Here is a 21,604-nt window from a genome sequence, read left to right as displayed (position 1 = left end):
GTGAAGGTTTAGTCCAGTTTATGGCTGTGATACAAGAAGGTCCTTTTCTAGTTCTGCGTGTGATCTTTTCAACCTCCAAAAAACAAACTGACATGAGTAGCAAGTGATAAATGCTAAAAAGGATTTCTTCCTACAAGTGGTTACTAAGATCACGGGGCAGAGAAGCAACTAACATGAGTGTTTAAGGCATGAAAATATTTAAGTAACTGTATCATTAAAAAGCAGGTTCAAAAGATGAGGGTAACAGATAAAAAATGCCTTTTTTAATGAAAAAAAAAAAGCAAACTAGAGAAGTCTCATTTTTCTGCATCTCCGACCCAAAGAGGTCATGACAAGTTGTAAAACCGTTTAAAAGCTCAAAACTTTCTGAAACCTGTCACGGGGACGAAAGCGCTGATCATTTCACCTCTTCTTTTCAAGAGACTACCCTCGGTGAGAAAGGCATACGGAAACAAGTTTCGGTTTCAAAACACTTATCAGCTGGAAATACACACGGCACAAAAAAACGTATTAAATGTAACTTCAGGTGATTCACCAAATGTGAAAAAAAAAAAATCAAGCTTGTGCCTTTATACTTATGTTTGAATCGTGTAACATTTCTCTTCCCTGTCTGGTTCAATAAAAAAAGTGACTGAAATGGCAGAAGCCAGGCACATGAAAGAGAATGCTGACAAACATGCAACTCTCCTGGTCTTTTACTTAGTCTTAGGGTTTTTTCCGTGAGCTAATGATGCCAAAACATTAATTTTGAACATACTGAACTTGTCTCAATATTCTTCAGATATTTGTGCTACCTTCAGTTTAAAAATTCAGATGCTGAAGCCTTCCAGTGAAATAAGTAATCCAATCAGTGCCGGCCTCACGCTGCTCCCCGTATTGCAACACTTCGAATAATACCCGTTCTCCAGGACTCGGAAGAGAACGAAGCAGGTGGGAATGCTTCAGGCAGCAAGAAACAACTCTCCTCCTTACCCCAAGAAGAGGGAACCAGGGGAGCATCGTTCTCACAAGCTTTTAGGCTGTACTGTCCTCCTAAGCGGCAACTGCACTCTGAAACTGATCCAGCTGCGGCATCCAGCGGAGCTGAATTTAGTGCATTCAGCCCAAAACCAGCTCGCCAGGAAGGGCCACGCGGTCACCTTACCCTCGGCCTCATTATGCACAAGTGAACAACGGGCGAGGAGGGCTCTGCACGCAGAAGCGGATCCCAAACCAGCACTGGAGCTGCGGGGAAGCAGCAGAACCAGGGCAGGCGGGCAGTTTTCCAGTCCTCAGCCCCGCTGCTCCGTGTCGCCCGCAGTTAATTCAGCGTCACCTGCAGTTAATTCGGCCCCACGGCCAACCAGCCGACAGATATCCACGGTGTCCAAAGAAACTACAGGGGCTGGCACGGGGGAAAACTCCTGTGCTTTCCATCAGTTCAGCCTCAAGAAGGGCCGATGGCTGGCTTACTTCTGTCCTGCCTCCACCTGCCCATCCGAGGCGCAAAGATCACACCAGTCAGTGAAAAATTAACGAGTAAGGACAGGACAGAGAGCTTTTGGTTTCGTGCCTTTTTTTTTCCTTCTTAAGCAGGGAGAAACTGCGGCTCTGTAACAAACACATTGAGAAGAACTCATGAGTCACTACCCGTGCAACACGTGCAGCCTATTATAAATAGCTCAGCGCTCACCCTCATGGCTGGTATCAAAGAGAGATTATTTCGTTTTTAAGCAGGGGATTATTTAGGTACAGCTCCTCAGCTCCCTCACAGACTCCTTGTGCTGCAGCAAGTCGCACGGCCCTGCCATGCATTAAACTGTGCCGTGCCTGCGCTGATAGCTGGGTAACTCGGGCAGACAACTCACCACTTCAATCCAGTATCCACGGGAACAGCCAGAAGCACCCAGCAGATTATTTAGTATCTATAAACGCCTCGTCTGAGTGCACTTAACTGGGGAAAAAGAGCCTTATTAATGCAGTTTTACCAAGCAGGCAAAAGAATTTTCTTGCTACGGCTGCTCAGAGTCTGCTCCTTTTCCTGGTACTAAATGTCAAGCAAAAAAAAAATCCAGTTGGCCTTCATTGGTAGCCAGCAAGTTAATTAGTTTAAAAACATCAAAATTTAAGGTTATCAGGGTGTAAAGAGGTACGCTTATAACAAGTGTTACGGGCCCTGGACAGATACTGGTTACAATAGTCAACATCTGAGCAGGGAATCAGCTCACTGAAACTGAGCACCAAGACCTAATGCTTTGGTTGAGGTTACTATTATTTGATTGAGGTTATTAAAATTATCTCACTCTTCTAAGTACGTAAAAAATGAAAAAAATCTACACGGTAAATTTGGCTGATGCCAGGTCAATCCTCTCCGCTGTGTTAATTCCAGTGAAAAGATCTGCCTGCTGTTGGCATTCTCCAGAGCAGAGACTTGCCGTAACGAAGTTCAGTTTTCCTTTACAGGAGACAGCGCAAGGAAAACTAGAGCAGTTTTTGAGCCAGACCTACCTTGGCAAAACATTTTGCAAGATCTGTCATTTTTCCTTCTAAGACAATGTTGTGCTCATCAGATCACACCTTGCCTTCATAAATACACGTTTTATTAATATAAACATTTAACGTGTTAAAATAGATGGGTATTATATTCATAAATTCTTTCATGGTCATATAAAAATAGTCTTTAAAAAAATATATCCACATGATATGAAACCAAACTTTTCATCTTTGCTTCCCGCAAATTTCAGCGGAAAGAAGTCAGAGCATATCCAAGGATTTGTTCAGCATGGGAAATCCAGGGAAAGACTGGTGAAAAGCTCGCTTCTACGTCCAGAACATCTCCAAGGTAGTTCATCACCTGCTGCTAAAAGTAGGAGTGCAATTTAAATTTGTCCTGTTTATAAAACCAGGGGTAAATGTGTTCCGTTACCTCACACAGCTTTACACCTCTGCTGCAACATGCCCCAGTGTCCTCAGTGACTGAAGCTAAGCAATCTGGTTGCTCTTTAAAGCAACGTAATAGAAAAAAAAAAAAAAATCAGGCTTTCGGGGGCAGAGATCACGACTCCTGTCCTCGTCCGTCCGATCAATAACATCGCTCACACAAACACGGTGGCAACCGGACTCTTGGACTGGCTGTGCGAGGCTGGGAGGCAGAACAAGCCACATTCTACACGTCCACGAGCAACTGCTCTGCTGCCAAGCTGTTAGCTAAACCCACAGCAAACGAGGCTGCCTTCACGGGATGGTTACCCCTGTACAAGGTTTGCAAGGCAAACACAGCGGTTAAGTCAAAGCCCCACCTGTGCTGCCGCTTCTTGCGAGCCCCCGTGGACCCTGGGTGCAAAAAGCAGCAACACACGGCAGGGATCCTCTCCCTAAAACAAACGAGGGTAAAAACGGGCATCCTGGCTCTCAGAAAGCACACAAGGTCAGCTTGTTTGGTAGCTCCGATGCCTTAATTACATACTCCTGCACCGTGTTCCAAACATTTTAGTGTATAGCCATGTATGGGAAGCACACGGCATAGTGAATAATTTCCTCTTATAAGCTTTCAACAAAAATAAACAGCACAAGACGAAGGCAACCCTTACTATCACCCCCTGTAAGTTCCCCCTCTCCTCCGCCCCCAGCACAGATATTCCGAGGCATTTCGCAGCATCAAACCCCTCGAGGCCGCTTTGCAAATCCTTTTGCCTTCTATTCGCGGCCACGGAAGCTCCCGTCAACCGCAGCTACCGCAAATGCAAAGAAACAACAGCAGAAAAGCACTGAAAATCCTGGACGCAGCTCTCCTAATGGGATGTAACAGCTGGAACAAAGATCTAACACAGCTGGGAAAGCCGCCGCTGCCTTTTGGAGCTGAGAAAGTGTGTGAGCAGCGATGACATGCTTCTCAGAGCAATACCACACGGTCTCAGCTACGTCGGGGTAAATCCATCCCCGTTTGAATACAAAGATTACGTCCCCCCAGCTGACAACCCTGCTAACTCGAACCCAACCGGTCTGACTCCGAGATAACGCGCCGACAATGAGGCTGCTACAATTGGGATTTAATTGATGCCACTTCTGCAAAACCATGGCAAAATTCTGCTCATTCATCCCGAGCTGGGTTTGTACGGTAACTTATTTCAGGAGCGAAAGGAAAGGATTCTGAAGAAGCTGTGAGACATCAGCTGAGCGTTAAGAGGTCTTGTCACAAACCTTTCAAAGAAAGAAACACAGGAATCATTTTAAGAGAGAGAATGTAAGAAACACTGCATCGCTGACATGAGAACAACATATTCCCCTCCTCACTAAATTACATATATACACGTATGTGTGTGATACGTCTTCCTTCTTCACGCACAGAGGGGGAAAAAGATTTCCTTCCCCCCTTTCTGGGACACCCAGAGTCGGAGGGGACACTTTATTTCTACTGACTCCCACTGAGTATTTCCAATTCCTCAAGCAACAAAAGGTCAAAGACGGATTTCCACCGCCTCTGCACCTTTTCCTCCCGGGCTTACAAGAGCTGCAGTACCTGTGGCAGAGTCAGCCGCGCCTGGGAGGCAATGCTGCTCCCCAACTCACCTCCTACACCAGCACCGATCCACCAACACAGCATCAGCCCAGAATTTACACCAGCCCCAGGGCAAGGGGCAGCTCTGACGGAGCCCAGGCTAGCTCCTTTCTCACCCGTAGCCCCGCTGCTCCGAGCTCTCCGTGCTGTCTCTCCTGTGATGTCCTCACAGATAGCTCCTGTTTGGGCTCAGGCACTCACTGCACACCGCTTCGCATCCAAACTTTTACAAACGCTGCCCGGCTCTCCCCCAGATCAGTGGAAAGCCCGGGAGAGGAAAGCCACTGGACCTGGAACTCGAGTGCCAAGTGTGCAGCAGCCTCGCCAGGTCCCCCCAAAGCCCAGCTCCCCTGGCAGTGCTCGGCCCGACGGCAAGAAGCGAGGCAGGGCAGGTATGGGGGCGCTGGGATCAGCGCTGCGCCAGCGACTTCTGCCCTGAGAGAGGCGGGACCACAGGCAGCAGCAGCAGCTCCAGACCCAGGCTGCTCCTCTCCTTTGGGTCTCTGCTCCGAATTCACTCTGCAGAAGCAGCCGACAACGCCTCTGCCCTTCAGAGCTCCTCTGACGGTGACGCTGCACCCACCACGCCGCCGACATTCCTCCCGTCCCTGTCAATATTCCTCCCACCTCTGCAGCCCCGACGCCCTCATTTTATGCCCCCCTTTCCCCCCAGCTCAGACAAAAGCACGGACAAAACGCGCAGCTGACGCCGCTCAGAGCTGCCAGCCCTCGTCCCTCCCACACGCCGCCCGTTGCAAAGCGCTGCAGCAACCCCAACCTGCTCTTAGGGCTCCCCAAAACATCGCCCCGACGGCGCCGATCCTGCAGCCCCAAGGCTCCCCACCACATTTAAGACCCTGGGAGGCAGGAGCAGCCCTGTTTTAAAAGCAGGCTGTCGTACAGTCTCGCCCCCCAGCCTTTCCCCGTGCACGCCCCGCTTTATTTATCTCCGCTCCAACCCTCACAGATCCAACAGCAGCACTGGCAGCCCCCTCACGTTACACCCCACAAAATAGGGCAACAAGGTTTCCCTTGGCCCTCCCGGACCCAGCAGGATCCCGGCACCCCCTTCCTCACATTCCCGTACACCGGGCATCCCCTCACCTTCCTCTGCCACACGTGTTACGGACCCCCCCAGCACCCCGACGCGCTGTAGGGCCACCTGCCTCCCTCAAATCCTGCCCTGTGGGGACCCAGTCAACCCTTAGGGACTCGCAATGTCACCCCCTGTCCCACTGCCAGACCCAGCAGCACTGTTTGTTGCCCTGTTCCCCATCCCTCCCCGATGCCATGCACTCACACGGACCCCACTTATTTCTCTTGTCCCTCTTGGTGTGAACTCCCCCTTCCAGGCCCCAGCAATGGGGCTGGCAGCCCCATTCCCCCCCTGCACAGCCTCACCCCAAATCCAGCAAGGCCCTGGGCACCCCGTCCCCCTCCTTCACTCCAGCTCCTTCTGCTCGGCAAATCAGCAGCGGTGTCGGTGCCAGTCCCCTTGGACAAACCCCTTCCACCGCATCCACGTGGGGTGATTTTCACCCCATACCATGGGCCCCAACATTACACCCAGCCCACACCCCCCTCTAGCCATACACGTACCCCCATCCCTTACACATGCAGCCCTATCACTCCCCCTGCACGCACATCCCACATCCTCTGTGCTACAGCTCTATCAGTCCCCCAGAAAACATGCAGGTGCATCCCTGCCCTCACACACAGCGGCCCCATAACTGCCAACACATTCCTGGCCCCTCAGCACCACTGCTTACCCCATAAATACACACTCCCAGCCTCACATATAGGACCTCATGCCGCCCTGGTACACGTTAACCCCTCACTCCAGGCACCACAGACCAATGACACCCTACAGAGGTACACCCACGGCCCTACAAGCACAGCTCCCCATATTGCTCTTAGCCCCATAACCACCAACACTCCCCACAGCCTTCCTACCCACGGCCCCCAGCCCTGCCCCACAACCTCCCGCCCCACAGCCACCCCCCCCTACAACCTGCCAGCACCGCTCCCAGCCCCACAGCCTACAACACCGCCCTACAGCTTTCCTCCCCATGGCCTCCAGCACTGCCCCACAGTTGGAAATGAAGACATTTCTTCTCAGAAAGAGCAGTCAGGCATTGGGACGGGTTGCCCAGGGAGGTGGTGGAGTCACCGTCCCTGGGGGTGTTCAAGGAAAGGTTGGACGTGGTGCTTGGGGACATGGTTTGGTGGTGACATTGGTGGTATGGCAACGGTTGGACCAGATGATCTTGGAGGGCTTTTCCAACCCTAGTGCCTCTATGACTCTCCTGCCTTCCTCTCCACAGGCCCCAGCGCCAGCCCAACACCTCCCTTCAGGGGACCACAGAGCAGCTGAGGTGGGCAAGGACCTCTGGAGCTCACCTTGCCCGACCATGCCCACCCCCTGCAGTGCCCTGGAGCTCACCTTGCCCACCCCCTGCTCCCCCAGACCACATCCAAGCGGCGCTGACCTCCTCCCTTCCCACAGCCCCTCTCCCCACAGCGTTCCCCAGCCTCCTGCCCCCACCACTACCTACCCCCAAACCCCCCATTACCACTCCAAGACCCCCAAACTCCTCCATCGCTCCCCAAGCCCCTCTGTCACCACCCCATCACCCCCCAAGCCCCACAAATCTGCCCATAATCACCTCAAGACACCCACCTCTACCTCAAGGCCCACAGTTGCTACTCCAAGCCTCCCAAACCCCTCTACCGCCATCTCAAGACGCTCAAAACCTCACAGCACCACCCCAAGTCTCCCATCGCTCCCATAAACCCCCAAACTCTCCATTACCACCCCCAAAATCCCCTCATTAATCCCCAAACCCACCAATCACTACTCCAAGCCCCTCATCTCTACACAAAGCCTCCCCATCACCCCGCCAGATCCCCCTATCACCACCCCTAGCTCTCCAACCCCCCAACACCACCCCAAATCCCCTCATCTCCCCCCCAAATCCCCTCATCTCCCCCTCAAGCCCCTCACCTCCACCCCAAGACCCTCACAACCCCCCCCACCCCATCATCACCCGCCAAATTCCGCACATCTCCACCCCAAGCCCCTCATCACCCCCAAACTCCCCCCATCTCCACCCCATATCCCCTCATCTCCCCCCATATCCCCTCATCTCCCCCCATATCCCCTCATCTCCCCCCATATCCCCTCATCTCCCCTTCAACCGCCCCATCACCACCCCTAAGCGCCCCAAACCCCACCACCACTTCCCCAAGCCCCCTACCACCCCCCCTCACCCCCAAAGCCTCCCCATCACCCCCTAAACCCCCCCCTAAACCCTCCGACACCCCCCCCCCGGCCGTCCCCTCACTCACACAGCTCGCAGTAGCGGTGGCAGCCCCGGCCCAGCCCCTGCAGGTACCGCTGCAGCACGTCGGTGAGGAGGTCGCAGGCCGAGACCTGCACCGAATCCCACCCCAAGGCCTGGCAGATCTGCGCCACCGACACCCGGAGCAGCCACCGCGAGTAGGTCTCGCACATGCCGGCCGCCCGCCCGCCTGCCCCCGGCTCCCCGGGCCGGGAGGGCCGCGGACGCCTCACGCCGGGCCCGCCGCCGCTGCCGCCGCCATCTTGGCGCTGCGCCTCTCCCCGCCGCCCGCCCCGCGCCAGGCGCCGCCGCTCCAGCGCCGAGCGCATCGAGCGGGGAAGGGAGGGAGAGGCTCGATGCGCTCGGCGGGGGGGGGGGGGGGGGGTGGAATTTAGGGGGTAAAACGGTGGTGGGGGGGGGGAAAGGGGTGAAGGGAGGTCTGTCGAGAGGGGGTACTGAGTAGGGGAGAGGGGGATGTGAGGTTCTGGGTGAATAGGAGAGGCTGAATTGAGTGGGAGAGGGTGAATGTGGGAGGAGGGAGTGGGTGTGGGAGGCTGAGGGTGAGGTCCCAGGTGGGTGTGAGAGGCTGGATGTGAGGTCAAGGCTGAATATGAGAGGCTAAATATGAGGTCCTGGCTGAATACAAGAGGCTAAATACGAGGTCTGGTCTGAATATGAGAGGCTGAATATGAAAGGCTGAATTCAATATGAGAGGCTGAATAGGAGGTGGAGGCTGAATACTACAGGCTAAATGTGAGGGTCCTGGCTGAATGTGAGAGGCTGAATATGAGGTCCCGGCTGCATATGAGAGGCTGAATTGAATATGAGAGGCTGAATGTGAGAGGAGGGATTGGGTGTGAGAGGCTGAGTGTGAGGTTCCAGGTGGGTGTGAGAGGCTGGATACAAGAGGCTGGATACGAGGTCCTGTCTGAATACAAGAGGCTAAATATGAGAGACTGAATATGAGGGACTGAATATGAGGTCCTGGGTGCATATGAGAGGCTGAATTGAATGTGAGAGGAGGCATTGGGTATGAGAGGCTGAGTATGAGGTCCCAGGTGGATGTGAGAGGCTGAAGATGAGGTGGAGGCTGAATACGAGAGGCTGAATATGAGGTCAAGGCTGAATATGAGGGGCTAAATATGAGGTTCTGGCTGAATATGAGAGGCTACATATAAGAGGCTGAATATGAGGTCCCGGCTGAATATGAGGTTGAATTGAATAGGAGAGGGTGAATATGAGGTGGAGGCTAAATATGAGAGGCTGAGTATGAGAGGCTGAATGTGAGGTCGAGGCTGAATATGAGAGGCTGAATTGAATATGGGAGGCTAAATATGAGAGGCTGAATGTGAGGTGGAGGCTGAATACAGCAAGCTAAATATGAGGTCGAGGCTGAATATGAGGGGCTAGATATGAGGGTCCTGTCTGAATATGAGAGGCTGAAGATGAAAGGCTGAAGATGAGGTGGAGGCTGAATACAAGAGGCTAAATATGAGTTCCCAGGTGAATACAAGAGGCTAAATATGAGGTTCCGTCTGAATACGAGAGGCTAAATATGAGTTTCTGGCTGAGTATGGGAGGCTGCATATGAATATGAGGTTCCATCTGAATATGAGAGGGCATTTCTTTGCTGTGAGGGTGACAGAGCATTGGAACAGGTTGCCCAGAGAGGTTGTGGATGCCCCATCCCTTGAGATATTCAAAACCCGCCTGGATGTCATCCTGTGCAATGTGCTCTAGGTGATCCTGCTTGGCAGGGGGGTTGGACTAGATGATCTTCAGAGGTCCCTTCCAGACTCAGCCGTTCTGTGACTCTGTGACTGGGCCAAGTCTCAGTCTGGAGCCATTCCCCCGATATATGTATCAGAACTGTGTTCAGCTTTAGTCACCACGGAACCAGAAGGACACCAAGGCCCTGGAGCGTGTCCAGAGAAGGGCTACAAAGCTGGTGAAGGGCCTGGAACACAAGTCCTGTGAGGAGTGGCTGAGGGAACTGGGGGTGTTTAGTCTGGAGAAGAGGAGGCTCAGGGGAGACCTTATTGCTCTCTACAACTACCTGAAAGGAAACTGTGGGGAGCTGGGGGTCAGCCTCTTCTCACAGATAACTAGTGACAGGACCAGAGGGAATAGTCTCAAGTTGCACCAGGGGAGGTTCAGGTTGGAAATGAGGAGACATTTCTTCTCAGAAAGAGCAGTCAGGCGTTGGGACGGGTTGCCCAGGGAGGTGGTGGAGTCACCGTCCCTGGGGGTGTTCAAGGAAAGGTTGGACGTGGTGCTTAGGGACATGGTTTAGTGGGTGACATTGGTGGTAGGGGGATGGTTGGATCAGATGATCTTGGAGGTCTTTTCCAACCTTAATGATTCTATGATATCCCCCTCCTTCCCTAAAAAGAAAAGAAAATGAAAGTGGGGTTTGCTGCAGCACTGGGAGGGCACGTGGGTTTCTGGTGGTGTTTTGGGGACCCAGTTGCGCCCGAGGCTGATGATGCGCTGGGTTGGGTTCCACCTCGGTATCCCCTCTCTGTCCTCTGTCCTCCACAGGCCTCATCCCTGGCTGAAAGCAGCCAGGCCAAGGGCGGGCAGTGCTGGGTCCTGTGCCCACACGAGGCTGGAGCTGAAACAAAGCTTGTCATTAAAACAAAAAAACAAACAAACAAAAAAAAGAGGAAAATCTTGGTCAAAACAGTCTAGATGAAGGCCTTTTTGATTGTTTTCTTGTTGTTGTTCCAGCTGGGCAGAGAACGGCATTCACAGCTGATGTCAGTCCTTTCTGCAGCCTTCTCCATCACCAGGTTTCCCCTCAGGGAAACCTCACACGTCCACAGGTGCTTTGTACCCACACACATCAGTTGTTTTCTGTCCAAACCTTGCCATTAAGTCTTTACTTATGTGCGAAACCTTTTAATTAGGCTTCATGCTAACTGTGTCAGCTTGTCACTGGGTTTGGAGGTTGTGGTTTGGGGCTACTATGTCCCACCTCATCACCTTTGCACAGCCTCATTACCACACATATCATTATAGCACATATCATTACCACACAAATCACACGTTGCCAACCCGGCATCAGGTTGGTTTTGGAGCAACCTCCTCTGCTCCCGTAGAAGTTGCAGGGTTCCTGCACTGCAAGGAATGTGAATCTGAGAAATGAGAAGGGAAATTTTAATATAATAGAGAGAATCCTTTGACAGTGATGGGACTTCTCGAGGACACGGGAAGGAGCCTGATTTAAGACGCTTCAAAACAAAATTGATTTTTAAGCCAGGAGACTGGTAAGGGTTATTTCTCCCTTGCAAGGAAGAAAAAAAAAAAGGCTGACTTGTTATACTCCTCCCCTTTCTAATTTCAGTAATTGAAAATGGTTTTGTGAATCTCTTCTGGAACTGCGAGTTGTTGCACAGGCTGGAACCACAAAAACAAGCAACCAAATATCTATAAAAGCACGCTTGTGTATGCTTGTCTGCAGGTAAGAGGTCCCACTCCAGTGCCATCCCTGATAACAAGACAGGGCATAGCCAGGGAACTAGGACACTATCAAAAGTAAATAAAAATAAATAAGTAAATTACTTAATTAAAGCCAATGACTTTTAATCAAACAGTGGAGAGCAGGATGAGCACAGTGAGCGTGAAAAAGCATGCAACCTTGCTGCGGTATGTGGATTCTTGAATGTAAATAAGAAAGTGCTTGAATTTCATGAGGGAAACAGGTCTGAAGTAGAAAGTGTGTAAAACAAACACTATGCACCCAACATAAGCCAAATAATTGATTCGGGGGGATCTTTTGGGGAATTGAACAGTAACAGATTTTGACAACAGATGTAGCAAAACTGGGAACAATGAGGAAAGTTTTTATGGATGAGTTGTTTATTTGGGAAAAAAAGAGGGCAGGGAAAGGATGAAACGGTGGTGGTGGGAAGGAGGATCCAGAAACAAAAATAATAGTTATTTAGTGGTGCGAGGGGTGGAGTGAGGAGCAATGGAAGTGTTATATGATACTGCTTGGGTAGACACTAACACAAACACTGAACTGTAACTCATTGTGTGTAAGTAATGAGTGTGAAGCACAGAATTGTAAATAACAGTGTTGTATTACCAGAAGTTAATTAGTTCGTGAATTACTCCTTGATTTATTAGATAATTAGTAGTGTGCTAATTAGTCAATAAACAGTCTAGTCTCTCGGGTCAGGCACCTCTCAAGCCTGCAATCTAGGGAGAGGGGAGCGAGACTGATGACAAAGTCTGTCAGTTCATCATTTTTCAAGACAGGGAATGTTCTTTGCTCACTCTCTTCAAGCAGCTTTGGGGAGTTTTGAACTGACATTTCCAATCTTCTAATTTTTTTTTTTTTGAGCATTTTAAGAAGCTGTAAATGCACAGCTCACCTGTTAGAAATTTCACAAGTATTTTTAAGGGAATTAAGACGGGATTCAAGGAATTGGAAAGAACCTTCTTCTGTGGACATGCTACTCCTTTGGTACCTAGGAGCATATAATGCACCACAGTAGGTCAGAAATTTTGATGCAGAGCTGGTGTATTCACCCCAATGATTGCAAAGTCAGAGGCTGTTAGGGCCGAAGTGTCTGAATTGTAAAATCAAATGCTGTTACTCAAACAAAAGGAGATTAGAATCTTTACTTCATATACATATGCGTTAACCTTTACCTATCATCTCAGAAACAGAGAACAGATAGTCCTGAAAATGCTGAACCAAAGCACAAGGCAGAACGTGCTACACAGGAGCAGGTCCAGCAGCCTTGGCAGAAACCCAGCCTGCTGGTCGAGGGTGGCACAAAAAGATGGGGACACCCCAGGGCCTGCAGTGGGAACACGGGCTTGACCCAGGCTGCGTGCTAACCCCTTTGTTGTGTCTTGGAAAGGGTAGGGAGAGAAAGCAGGCTGGTGGATACAGGAGGGATTTCCTTATCAGAGGGAAATTGGGGGACAAAGAAGGGAACAATCGGACAGGATGGAGAAGGCAGGAGGATTGTTTTACTTCTTCAGGGTGCCCTGGTACACTGGTGCTGCACCGGGGAGTTCCTCCTGCCCTGGGCCCCTTCAAGCAATTTCCAATTTGCCAACGCGTTTCAAACAGACCAATGTTTTCATGCACAGTGTTACACGTGCACATCATCTGGGATGTGAGAAACGGATCCCTGCTGACCCCCACGAGCCTCCTACCCACTCTGCATTCCCAGCTCCAGTCAGACTGGGCAAAGCCAGGTGGGCAAGGCCAGGCAGGGGGTGTTCTTACACAGCATCAGCAGAGCATGCAAGGTGCTGACGGCAGGCCAGGAGCCAACAATGGTCCACCAGAACAGCAGCTGTGGAAATCAGGCACCGCTGGAAAGCTTTGGCCCTATAGGTGTGCAACATTAGAAGTGGAATGTAAATCATCACGACTACCTCAAAAACTGAGGTTGTTTAAATAACAGGACAAGCTGCCAACTGGGTAAATTACAATCTACTGTTGTTTTAGGCTTCCAAGTTTAAAGCAGTTTCCCACACTTAAGCAGAAAAGGAAACATGACAAAGCTTGATTTAAGTGTTCTAAATAAAAATAAAATTATGCGTCAAGAATTACAGGCTCGTGGTTGTGAACTAGGAATTGCACTGATCAAATAGCACTTACGGTTTTTAGACCAGCTGACTTAGGTCTAACTCAATCCAAGAGCAGCTTGAGCAAGCAGCACGTGGCCGCTTATGCCTGTCCCTGCTGTCAGACTCACAGATGGGTTTGATGCCTAACGCCACATCCATTTTCTTCAGATTTCATCTGCAGATCCTCTTCCCATTTCTGTCCTGTATGATGCCAAGTCTTTCAGAGCTCTTGATTTGTCTGCAGAAATGGGGGGTGGGAGCTTTCGACGTTTATGGTCATACTGCACCGCTATTTCTTTCCCGCACTTCTACTATACCCTTTTATTTACTTTTTTCCTTTCTCACATCTGTCATGCCCAGCGAAGGCTGGAAATATTATTACATTATTGTATTTTACAGCATTCAAATATATATATAAACAGTGTGCGTTCTAAGTAAATGCTGAAATGATTCGTATCATCAGATCAGTTTCTTTTAGAATGCAAACTTCTGGAAACAGTACTAGTATTGTGTTCAAATGAGATCGAGGTCAGTGTTACAACTACACGATGCAGAGGGGTTATTCCTCCGTTCCCCTCCTTCAGGGCATAACACAACGCATACAAAAAAAAAACCAACACTTTAAAACACAAGGTGTTAATACACTGAACACAGAATCTTTTTTACTCTTCAAAAGAAGCTCCCGCTTATACGCTTTCTATGCCAGAAATTAAAATAATATAGTTCACAGCCTTTAAAAGCTATGTTTTAAAGAGCAATCAAGTCAAAGCCAGATGTTTAGACAACTGAAAGCATTTGCTCCACAGACAACCAAGAACACGTGTTTCATGTAGGTGGTTTATTGTAAGAATTTACATATATTTCTGGGGCTTCACCACTTCTTCGCAAAATAGCAAAGCAGTCTCATTAACACAGACACTGGTAAGTTAAACCATCTGCTCAGAAGAACTCTTCTTCACCTGTAAGGAAAAGTGAATCAAATTAAAATCCTTCAATTAATTCTTTTTTAAACTCATCTCCTCCAATTGAAATGCTTTATTAACTCATTGATCTCCCTTACTCCCCGCTCCCCTCTAACTCCCCGTAACACGTCTGTTTTTCCTTGAAGCTTTAAATTTTGCATGTGCTTATTTTGCTACAGAACCCCCTTCAGGTAGAATGTCTTACAGACATTTTTAAGTCACAGCATAGCATGTCAGGGCACTACAGAAAAAAATCAACTGTAATTTCAAGTGAATCCAATAACCCATAAATTAAAAAGAAACATAGGAAACTGTCCAATATTGATGTATGCTATCATGGGCATAGTATGTTTAAAATACTTGGTGCTCTCTTTAATAACCTCTTGCTTAGATTCAAACTCGCAATGGGCAGTTTTTCAGCTGTCTGGGAGTAGAAATTTGTCTGAACAGCATCACTGAACTCCGACTTCCTCATTTAACTTTAAGACTGTGTTTAGAAACCATCCATTGTAAATGCAATCTATTCCATAACTTTACCTCTTGGATTTGGCTGAACCTCTTTTGTCGATTAATCCCTGGTTATGATATTATGAGAAAAAAACAGAACAAGCAGGTTAGCAAGCAACTCATGCAAATTAAGGCAGAACTATGCAAGTATTCGTAACTGCAAATGTATTGTGAGGGGCACAATACAGCACGCAATTGCAATACGGGATGTATTCCAGACACTTTGTAAACATACAGGATATTATCACAGGTATTTGCATCTTTGAGTACACCACAAGTTTTTCAACTGTTAGATGTAATACACATTAGCTACGTGCAGTTACAAAGTGTGGGCTCGGACCACACATTTTGCAACCTGCCGTACACACGGTTGCAGAACTTCATTCTCAGGGAAACAAGCAATATACTCAACTTTAACATTTATGATACGCAGTTAGCATTAACAGACTCCAGAAATGCCCTCTTCTTTCCAACCCCACCCCCCAAAGTTCTGAACACTGAAGGCTGATTTATGCAAAGGCGTTTCAGTCACCTGAGTTCCTCCACTGTACTGTAGCAATGTGCTGGGCTGCTTGAGGCAGACAGAGGAGGAAAAAAACAGGTAGCAGGGGCAGCGGGGAAACCAATTCAAAGCCAAAAATGAGGAAACATCCTCTGCTCAGGCAAGGATGTGTGTTGAAGCTAAAAATCTACTTTACCAGCTGTTGAAGCATATCTGGCCAGAAAAGGCTGTCAAGCTTCACACTTGTTAGTACAACTGCCACAAGCTGAAAAACCTGGGAGTCATGCCGTGGGTTCTCTTCCCTTTGGTTCTGGAAGTTACACGCCTTGACCTTCCCCATTAACCTGACTGAAGCAGGATGCAAGCATGACATGACTTTGGAAAAACTCGTGTTTCGTGTTTATACGGGTACTCACAGAGCAGCAGCACCAGAGATGATCTCAATAAGCTCCTTAGTAATGACGGCTTGACGGGTACGGTTGAATGTCAAGGTCAATTTGTCAATCATCTCAGCTAGAATAAATTAAGGTGGGAATGTAAGTATTCAAATACAGGAAAAGTTGTATGAACAGAATACTAAATGGTATTGTATATCCACAGGGATGATCAAGAGGCTCACTGCACTTTTCAGTTTCCCCTACAGGTAATACTACTCACAGACAATCTAGAAACTAGGTAATTTGGCTCGAGGCAACAGAATTGAACACCTGAAGAACAGGTGACAGACTAATAAATACCATAGTACCATTATCACTTATTTTAACATAAAACCAAATACTGTGTGCTTGTTTCAAGTTAGACTTCCCTGTCAATAACTGTAACAATATTTCCTTCCAAGTTACTGCTGTTCTGGCAAATGGAGCCTGATTTTTTACATCCTTTTTTTCCTTTTTTTCTTTTTAATGGAGATTGTACCACCACTTTCAAGATAAGGAGGTCGGCAGAGACCCATACTTACAGTTCCAGGTAGCCCTACTGCATATCACATCAGCTTCATAGAGCTACCAGTATCCTTTATGCAACACTATCCTCCTGAGACTGAAGTCTTATCACCCTGCCCCCATTAAATGTTATTGGCTGTCTCCCACTAATACCAACTGCAACTCACTGCAGAGCGCTCAACTTGGACATTCCCCAAGGAATACTTGCATATTCTCAACTTTCTGCATGACAGGTGGTAAAACATTTAGCCAGTTTCAGTTTCCCCACCTTTAAATTGATGCATTACTAGTTACATCAGTCTTACAGGTTTATAGGTTTATAGGTTTATACAGGTTTATAGGTTTATAGCTTATAGGTTTATAAAAACAATTTGGAAATGCTCAGACCAGCCACCAGGTTAGTTAAATATTCCATGTTCGTATTAAAAAAACCCTGTTGGTTCACTTTCAGTTACCTAGTCTTGTTTTCTAGATAATTGACAGCAATCCCTCTTTCCAGGGACAAAATGAGGTTCGCGTGTTCAGAAAAAAACAACAGTAGAATTAACTCCCAAAAAGCCAACTCAAATTGCAATTAAGAGAGAAGCTGGTTCACTTCTGATCATTTTGGAAGCAAAAAATCGCAACAAGGGAGGTCAGTAGTTGAAGTCCTGGAAAACCCAGGGAGCAGACTTACATGCGTTTTTGCTTGCGTTGTCCATGGCGGTCATCCTAGCACTCTGCTCGCTGGTGGTGGACTCCTTCAGGGAGTAGTACAGAATATTTGCTAGCGTAAATTCCTGGTAGTTTCTCAGCACATCAGCATCAATGTCATCATAGATACTTAGGCTTTCTGTAAAGTATGGAAGAGTGGATTCAGAGAAATCCAAGCTGTACTACTTCTAACAAAACACCACAGTATCACGTGGAAGACTCGCCATACAAAAGCTTGTTTCCACTTCAGGCAATGGGGAGAGATTTTTTCCATGTACTATGTCTCCATTCATAGCAAAATTTTAAATATCAGCAAGATTACTTATTTGGTGTGTTTTAATTAAGTTTCATCACCAGGGAAGTCAGATTCTGACAAGGGCCAAAGCATCAGCGGTGTATTATGTTTAATCTTCCCACACAATGCTGCACAAACATTTTGGGGTGTTTTCCCTGAGTAGTGCAAAGCCACTTGATGCTGAAAGCACTGGAATCGAGTGTTGCATATGCGTAATTGTTACTTGAGAGAAAAGTTTCAAACCAGAATTAGTACAGCCTTTATTTTTCACCTCCCTCCCCACAGCTGTTTGATTTGTCAGCCTCTGAACGCCAAGAGAAAGCAAAATTTTAAACTTAACGATACAGGCACCATAATAAGATGACTTAACATCTTATTTCCATACAAAGAATACTATCTGTGTGAAAATACTTTCTACCACTTGACGTACCTGGTGGTTTCTAGTTTGCTACTTACCAGAACCAGCAACTGTTTCAAACGAGAAGATTGGTTTTTCATCAGTTTTGTAGGAGATGACAGACCTATATAAAAAGAGCATAACAGAGTTTGGCTGAAGAGCCTAAACTGAGCGTTTAATACCAACTTGAAACGATCAACTTCTGTCCTAATTCCTCAAAGTTTTGTGATACTTCTGATGAAGAGATATCAAGTACCCGAAAGATATAACGATGCACTGACTGGAAATATAACAGCACGCGCTATACAAGTAAGAAGAGAACTCCAACCGTAGCTATTAAAAAAAATAGCAACAACCAAACTACAACAGCTCTTCACACACAATACAAAACACACTGACTCTTCAAGAAAAACTAAACATGCCAATTCAGTTAGTTTTCACATTTTATTTCACTGGACCAAAACACTATTTGGAAGTCTTCCACCCAAGGTCTTTCCAGTGCAGCTTCTGTTTAACCTTACCTGAACCGATTGTAGATGACAGAGCCTTCATCAAATTCGTACCCAGAGTTTAGCAACTCTGAAGCGATGATTGAAGCATCTCCAAAGCTAGGAGGTCTCCGGCCCACTTCTTTGAATGTCATCAGGAAGTAATTGCTGTGCGTCCTGCAGAAACAAAAATCTGTGTCAGAACCAAGCTGGTGCTCTAGCGAACAACTGTCTAGGACCAAGAGGCAAGGAATGACACTAACTTACTAGTGTTAAGAACCAAGTATCCTACTGAATTAGGGTCTGGGAGAAATTTTGCTTCCCTCCCCCAGTTAAATTATGATTATAGCTTCATGATAAGCACACACTTGCAACAGGGTTCGTGTTGCTACCTTGTATTTTTGGAACAAATCTAAAATGTCATGCAGCAGTTTTGTAAGACAGCAATCAAATGCAAGCGATCAAAACCCACTTTAGCACATCAGCAGTCTTCTTTTTTTCCAAAGGAACTCGGATTTAGCACAGTTCCATAAAATGCAATTAGCTGTGAATGCCACATAGCTTTGAGCAGTTTCGCAATTTTTAAATTTCTACAATGGGAAAAACAACAACAACAACACAAAACAACCCCTCTCCTTTTTTACCTCTGAAGTAGGCCTCTAATTTTGTCACCTACACCAACCACCATAACTTCTTTCCCCGCATTTGAGAGGTTGGTAATCTGATTCTTCAAGCTTTTAGCAATAGATGTATGGATAGCACCACACAGACCTCGGTCAGAGGACACACCAATAAGCAGGTGCTTCTTCTTGTCCTCGGGTGCCTTAATTTCTGCTTTCTCATACAGAGCTGAAAACAAAAAAGGAAATAGGTAAGTTATCCAAAGGTGCCAGGAGGCAAATAGGTCTCATCAAAACATCTTTGACTAATTTCAGTTAAAATCACTCGTAAAGGGATTCCACATCACAGCCAGGTGAATTTTACCTCCCTCACAATCACTCAAGTTTGCACGTGATCTGACCAGAGGTGACAAAGAAGCAATTCAAAGCCACCTGCATCTCTGCATCAGTGAACTTCAACTAAATAATGACACTGATTGCAAGTCCAGTGTCCAAGAAGCACATGCGGTTCAAGAGTTTCCACGAAGGTTTGGCAGTACCTTTAAGTATTAGACCTGATGGTACAGGGATACAAACCTATTTCATTAACAGAAAGAAGGAGGCCAAAAAATCTGAGTAATTTTGCTTTTATGACTAATAAAAACAATTATGCAATCACACAAAGTTAAAAAAAATCAGATATCATAACTAATTTCACATTATAACACTTAAAAATATCTTTTTATGAATTACATATAAAGGAATACTCAAGGTAACAGCGGCGTAGGGATACAAATTCTTTTGAAAAAACATTTTCAAAAAGTCTAGGCATTTAATCAACACCATGAAAGCTTCCCCACTTCTATTCCCACATCCAAGTGCAAGAGCCTTCTCTCACCCAGTGCTCCTGTTCCATATATTCTAGCAGGCTTCAGCTCCCTCTCAGCTCTTGCATATTTTGCTGCAGAAACCATCTTCATGGACTTTGTAATCTTCTGAATGTTCTTGATGGACTTCAAACGCCGGGTAACTACAAGGTTAATAGACGAAGGTCAAAATTGGTTAACACCGGGCACAGTGACATTGAAAACAAGCAATAAAATGCTAGCAAGAGCTATCCAGAAATCATTCTCCGAGTTCCTCAAAGAAGAAATAAATAAACAACGCCCAAATAAACCTCACAAGAGATATACCCTTAGTATTTTTTGTACCAAGACTGCATACACAGTAAACCGACTAACACAAATGCATCTTTACAACACACATTTCTGCACCCTAGACGTAAATTTATTATTTACCCCAACATAAAATTTATTTACTACTCTCTTTCCTTCCATTTCTACTTGTTTGTTTCTCAAATACATAATTTGAGGTATATTGCCAGCTTTTCTGGGATAACAGGGAAAAAACCCAGACCCAATACTATAAAGGGACAGAACAGCTTCCCTCCTCTATTTAGATTGTGGCAATGAGATTTATAAAAATACTGATGCGAAAAGCAAACAAAACAGGTGTCCTAAGAACAAGTTCAAGACCAAACCCCTGTATAAAAACCTGCCATGGCTTAAAGAAGCATTATCAAAGCAGAAACATTCAGACAACCTTTTATTCCCCTATGTGGGACAATAAGCATAACAAACTCTGTTCACTTAAAGGTGAACAAAAGCCTGTTTTAGCAGATTTGACAAAGTTACTTTCAGGATATGTTTGAATAAGACTACGCTGGTTTGCTTATATAGCACCTGAGTTAGTTTTAAGCAGTGACTTTCCTGAAGGACACATGGTTCATGTAAGTTCATGGAGGCTCACGTATCACTGTTGTGGTCTACCACAATGACTTTATGCAACAGACACCAACAGAAATTATCTTCTAACAAAGAGTCTTCCTGCAACATTTCCCTCTCTTAAAAGCAGCCGAAAGCAGCACTTACTGTCTTTCAGAGTTGCCATGTTCCTGACTTGGCCCCTGAAAACGAACGTGGGAGAAATTAGGACAGTTCATTACAACACCTGTCAAAGACAGGTCTCTTTATGAGAGACGGAAATTTAAGAACAGTTATTTTTCAAAAAACACCCCCCAGCAGGGACGCTTCTCTCCAAACCTTCCATGTTTCTCTTTCTCTCTATATCACTTCATAGGTTATTCACTACCTTGGTTAACAGCGTAAGCCAACCAAGGCCCACTGAGCAGAGCACCAGAAGGACACAACCTCCCAAACACCTCACGTTTTTCTTCTTAAATACTTAAACCCAGGAAGCAGAGAGAGCCAGACCCTGACGAACACCCTCCTGACGCTGTCCACCCCCTCACCCTGTACCACCAGCCGCCTGCCCATGAAAAGCAGAGCCCTGAGACCCCTTCCCCGCCCGGCCCCATTGCTCCCTTCACAGCTCCTCCTGCTCCCTAATCCCCTCGCGCCTCCCCTCGTCCCCTGACAGCTCCCCTCAGCCCCATCGCCCCCTCACAGCTCCCCCTCACAGCTCCCCCTCACAGCTCCCCCTCACAGCTCCCCCCCGGCCCCATCTCCCTCCCACAGCTCCCCCCCAGCCCTTCCCCGTTACCATGCCGGCTGGTAAAGCCCGACGGCGGCGCCCCGGCACAACATGGCGGCGGCGGTGACAGCGGCGGCGGCGGCAGCGCCCGGGGCCAAGATGGCGGCGGCTCCCCCCCCGAGCCCCGCTGAAGGTCAGCGCCGCCGCACCGCGCATGCGCGCAGGACTCGGAGGAGGGCGACTTCCGGCAGCGC

General features: G+C 47.5%; 2 protein-coding genes across 4 annotated transcripts in view; both read right to left on the bottom strand.

Annotated features, from left to right (window-relative positions):
* TAF3 (TATA-box binding protein associated factor 3) overlaps positions 1-8,159 on the bottom strand; it is a 115,591-nt gene extending 107,432 nt beyond the window's left edge. The window contains exon 1 of the mRNA XM_035549440.2: positions 7,886-8,159. Coding sequence (XP_035405333.1) covers positions 7,886-8,051 — 166 coding nt within the window. The 5' untranslated portion in view covers positions 8,052-8,159. The remainder of the gene's footprint in view (positions 1-7,885) is intronic.
* A 6,137-nt stretch (positions 8,160-14,296) lies between these two features.
* On the bottom strand, positions 14,297-21,584 carry ATP5F1C (ATP synthase F1 subunit gamma). 3 transcript variants are annotated; one of them, XM_035549366.2, is made up of 10 exons: positions 21,420-21,584; positions 20,789-20,823; positions 19,756-19,887; positions 18,903-19,107; positions 18,292-18,435; positions 17,830-17,894; positions 17,062-17,217; positions 15,861-15,957; positions 14,973-15,010; positions 14,297-14,432 (listed from the first exon to the last, which is right to left on the bottom strand). In XM_035549366.2, exons 1-9 carry the CDS (start codon positions 21,461-21,463, stop codon positions 15,004-15,006), a joined length of 885 nt encoding a protein of 294 aa, XP_035405259.1. In that variant the 5' UTR covers positions 21,464-21,584; the 3' UTR covers positions 14,297-14,432; positions 14,973-15,003. The 3 variants fall into 3 exon arrangements, with proteins under 3 accessions (XP_035405259.1, XP_035405261.1, XP_050566345.1); XM_035549368.2 differs by lacking the exon at positions 14,973-15,010; XM_050710388.1 differs by lacking the exons at positions 14,297-14,432; positions 14,973-15,010 and having other exon boundaries at positions 15,857-15,957.
* Positions 21,585-21,604: the final 20 nt, after the last annotated feature.

The sequence above is a fragment of the Cygnus atratus genome, chromosome 1 (assembly GCF_013377495.2).
Source record: "Cygnus atratus isolate AKBS03 ecotype Queensland, Australia chromosome 1, CAtr_DNAZoo_HiC_assembly, whole genome shotgun sequence".
Lineage (NCBI taxonomy): Eukaryota > Metazoa > Chordata > Aves > Anseriformes > Anatidae > Cygnus > Cygnus atratus.
This window is presented reverse-complemented; position numbering and strand designations above follow the sequence as displayed.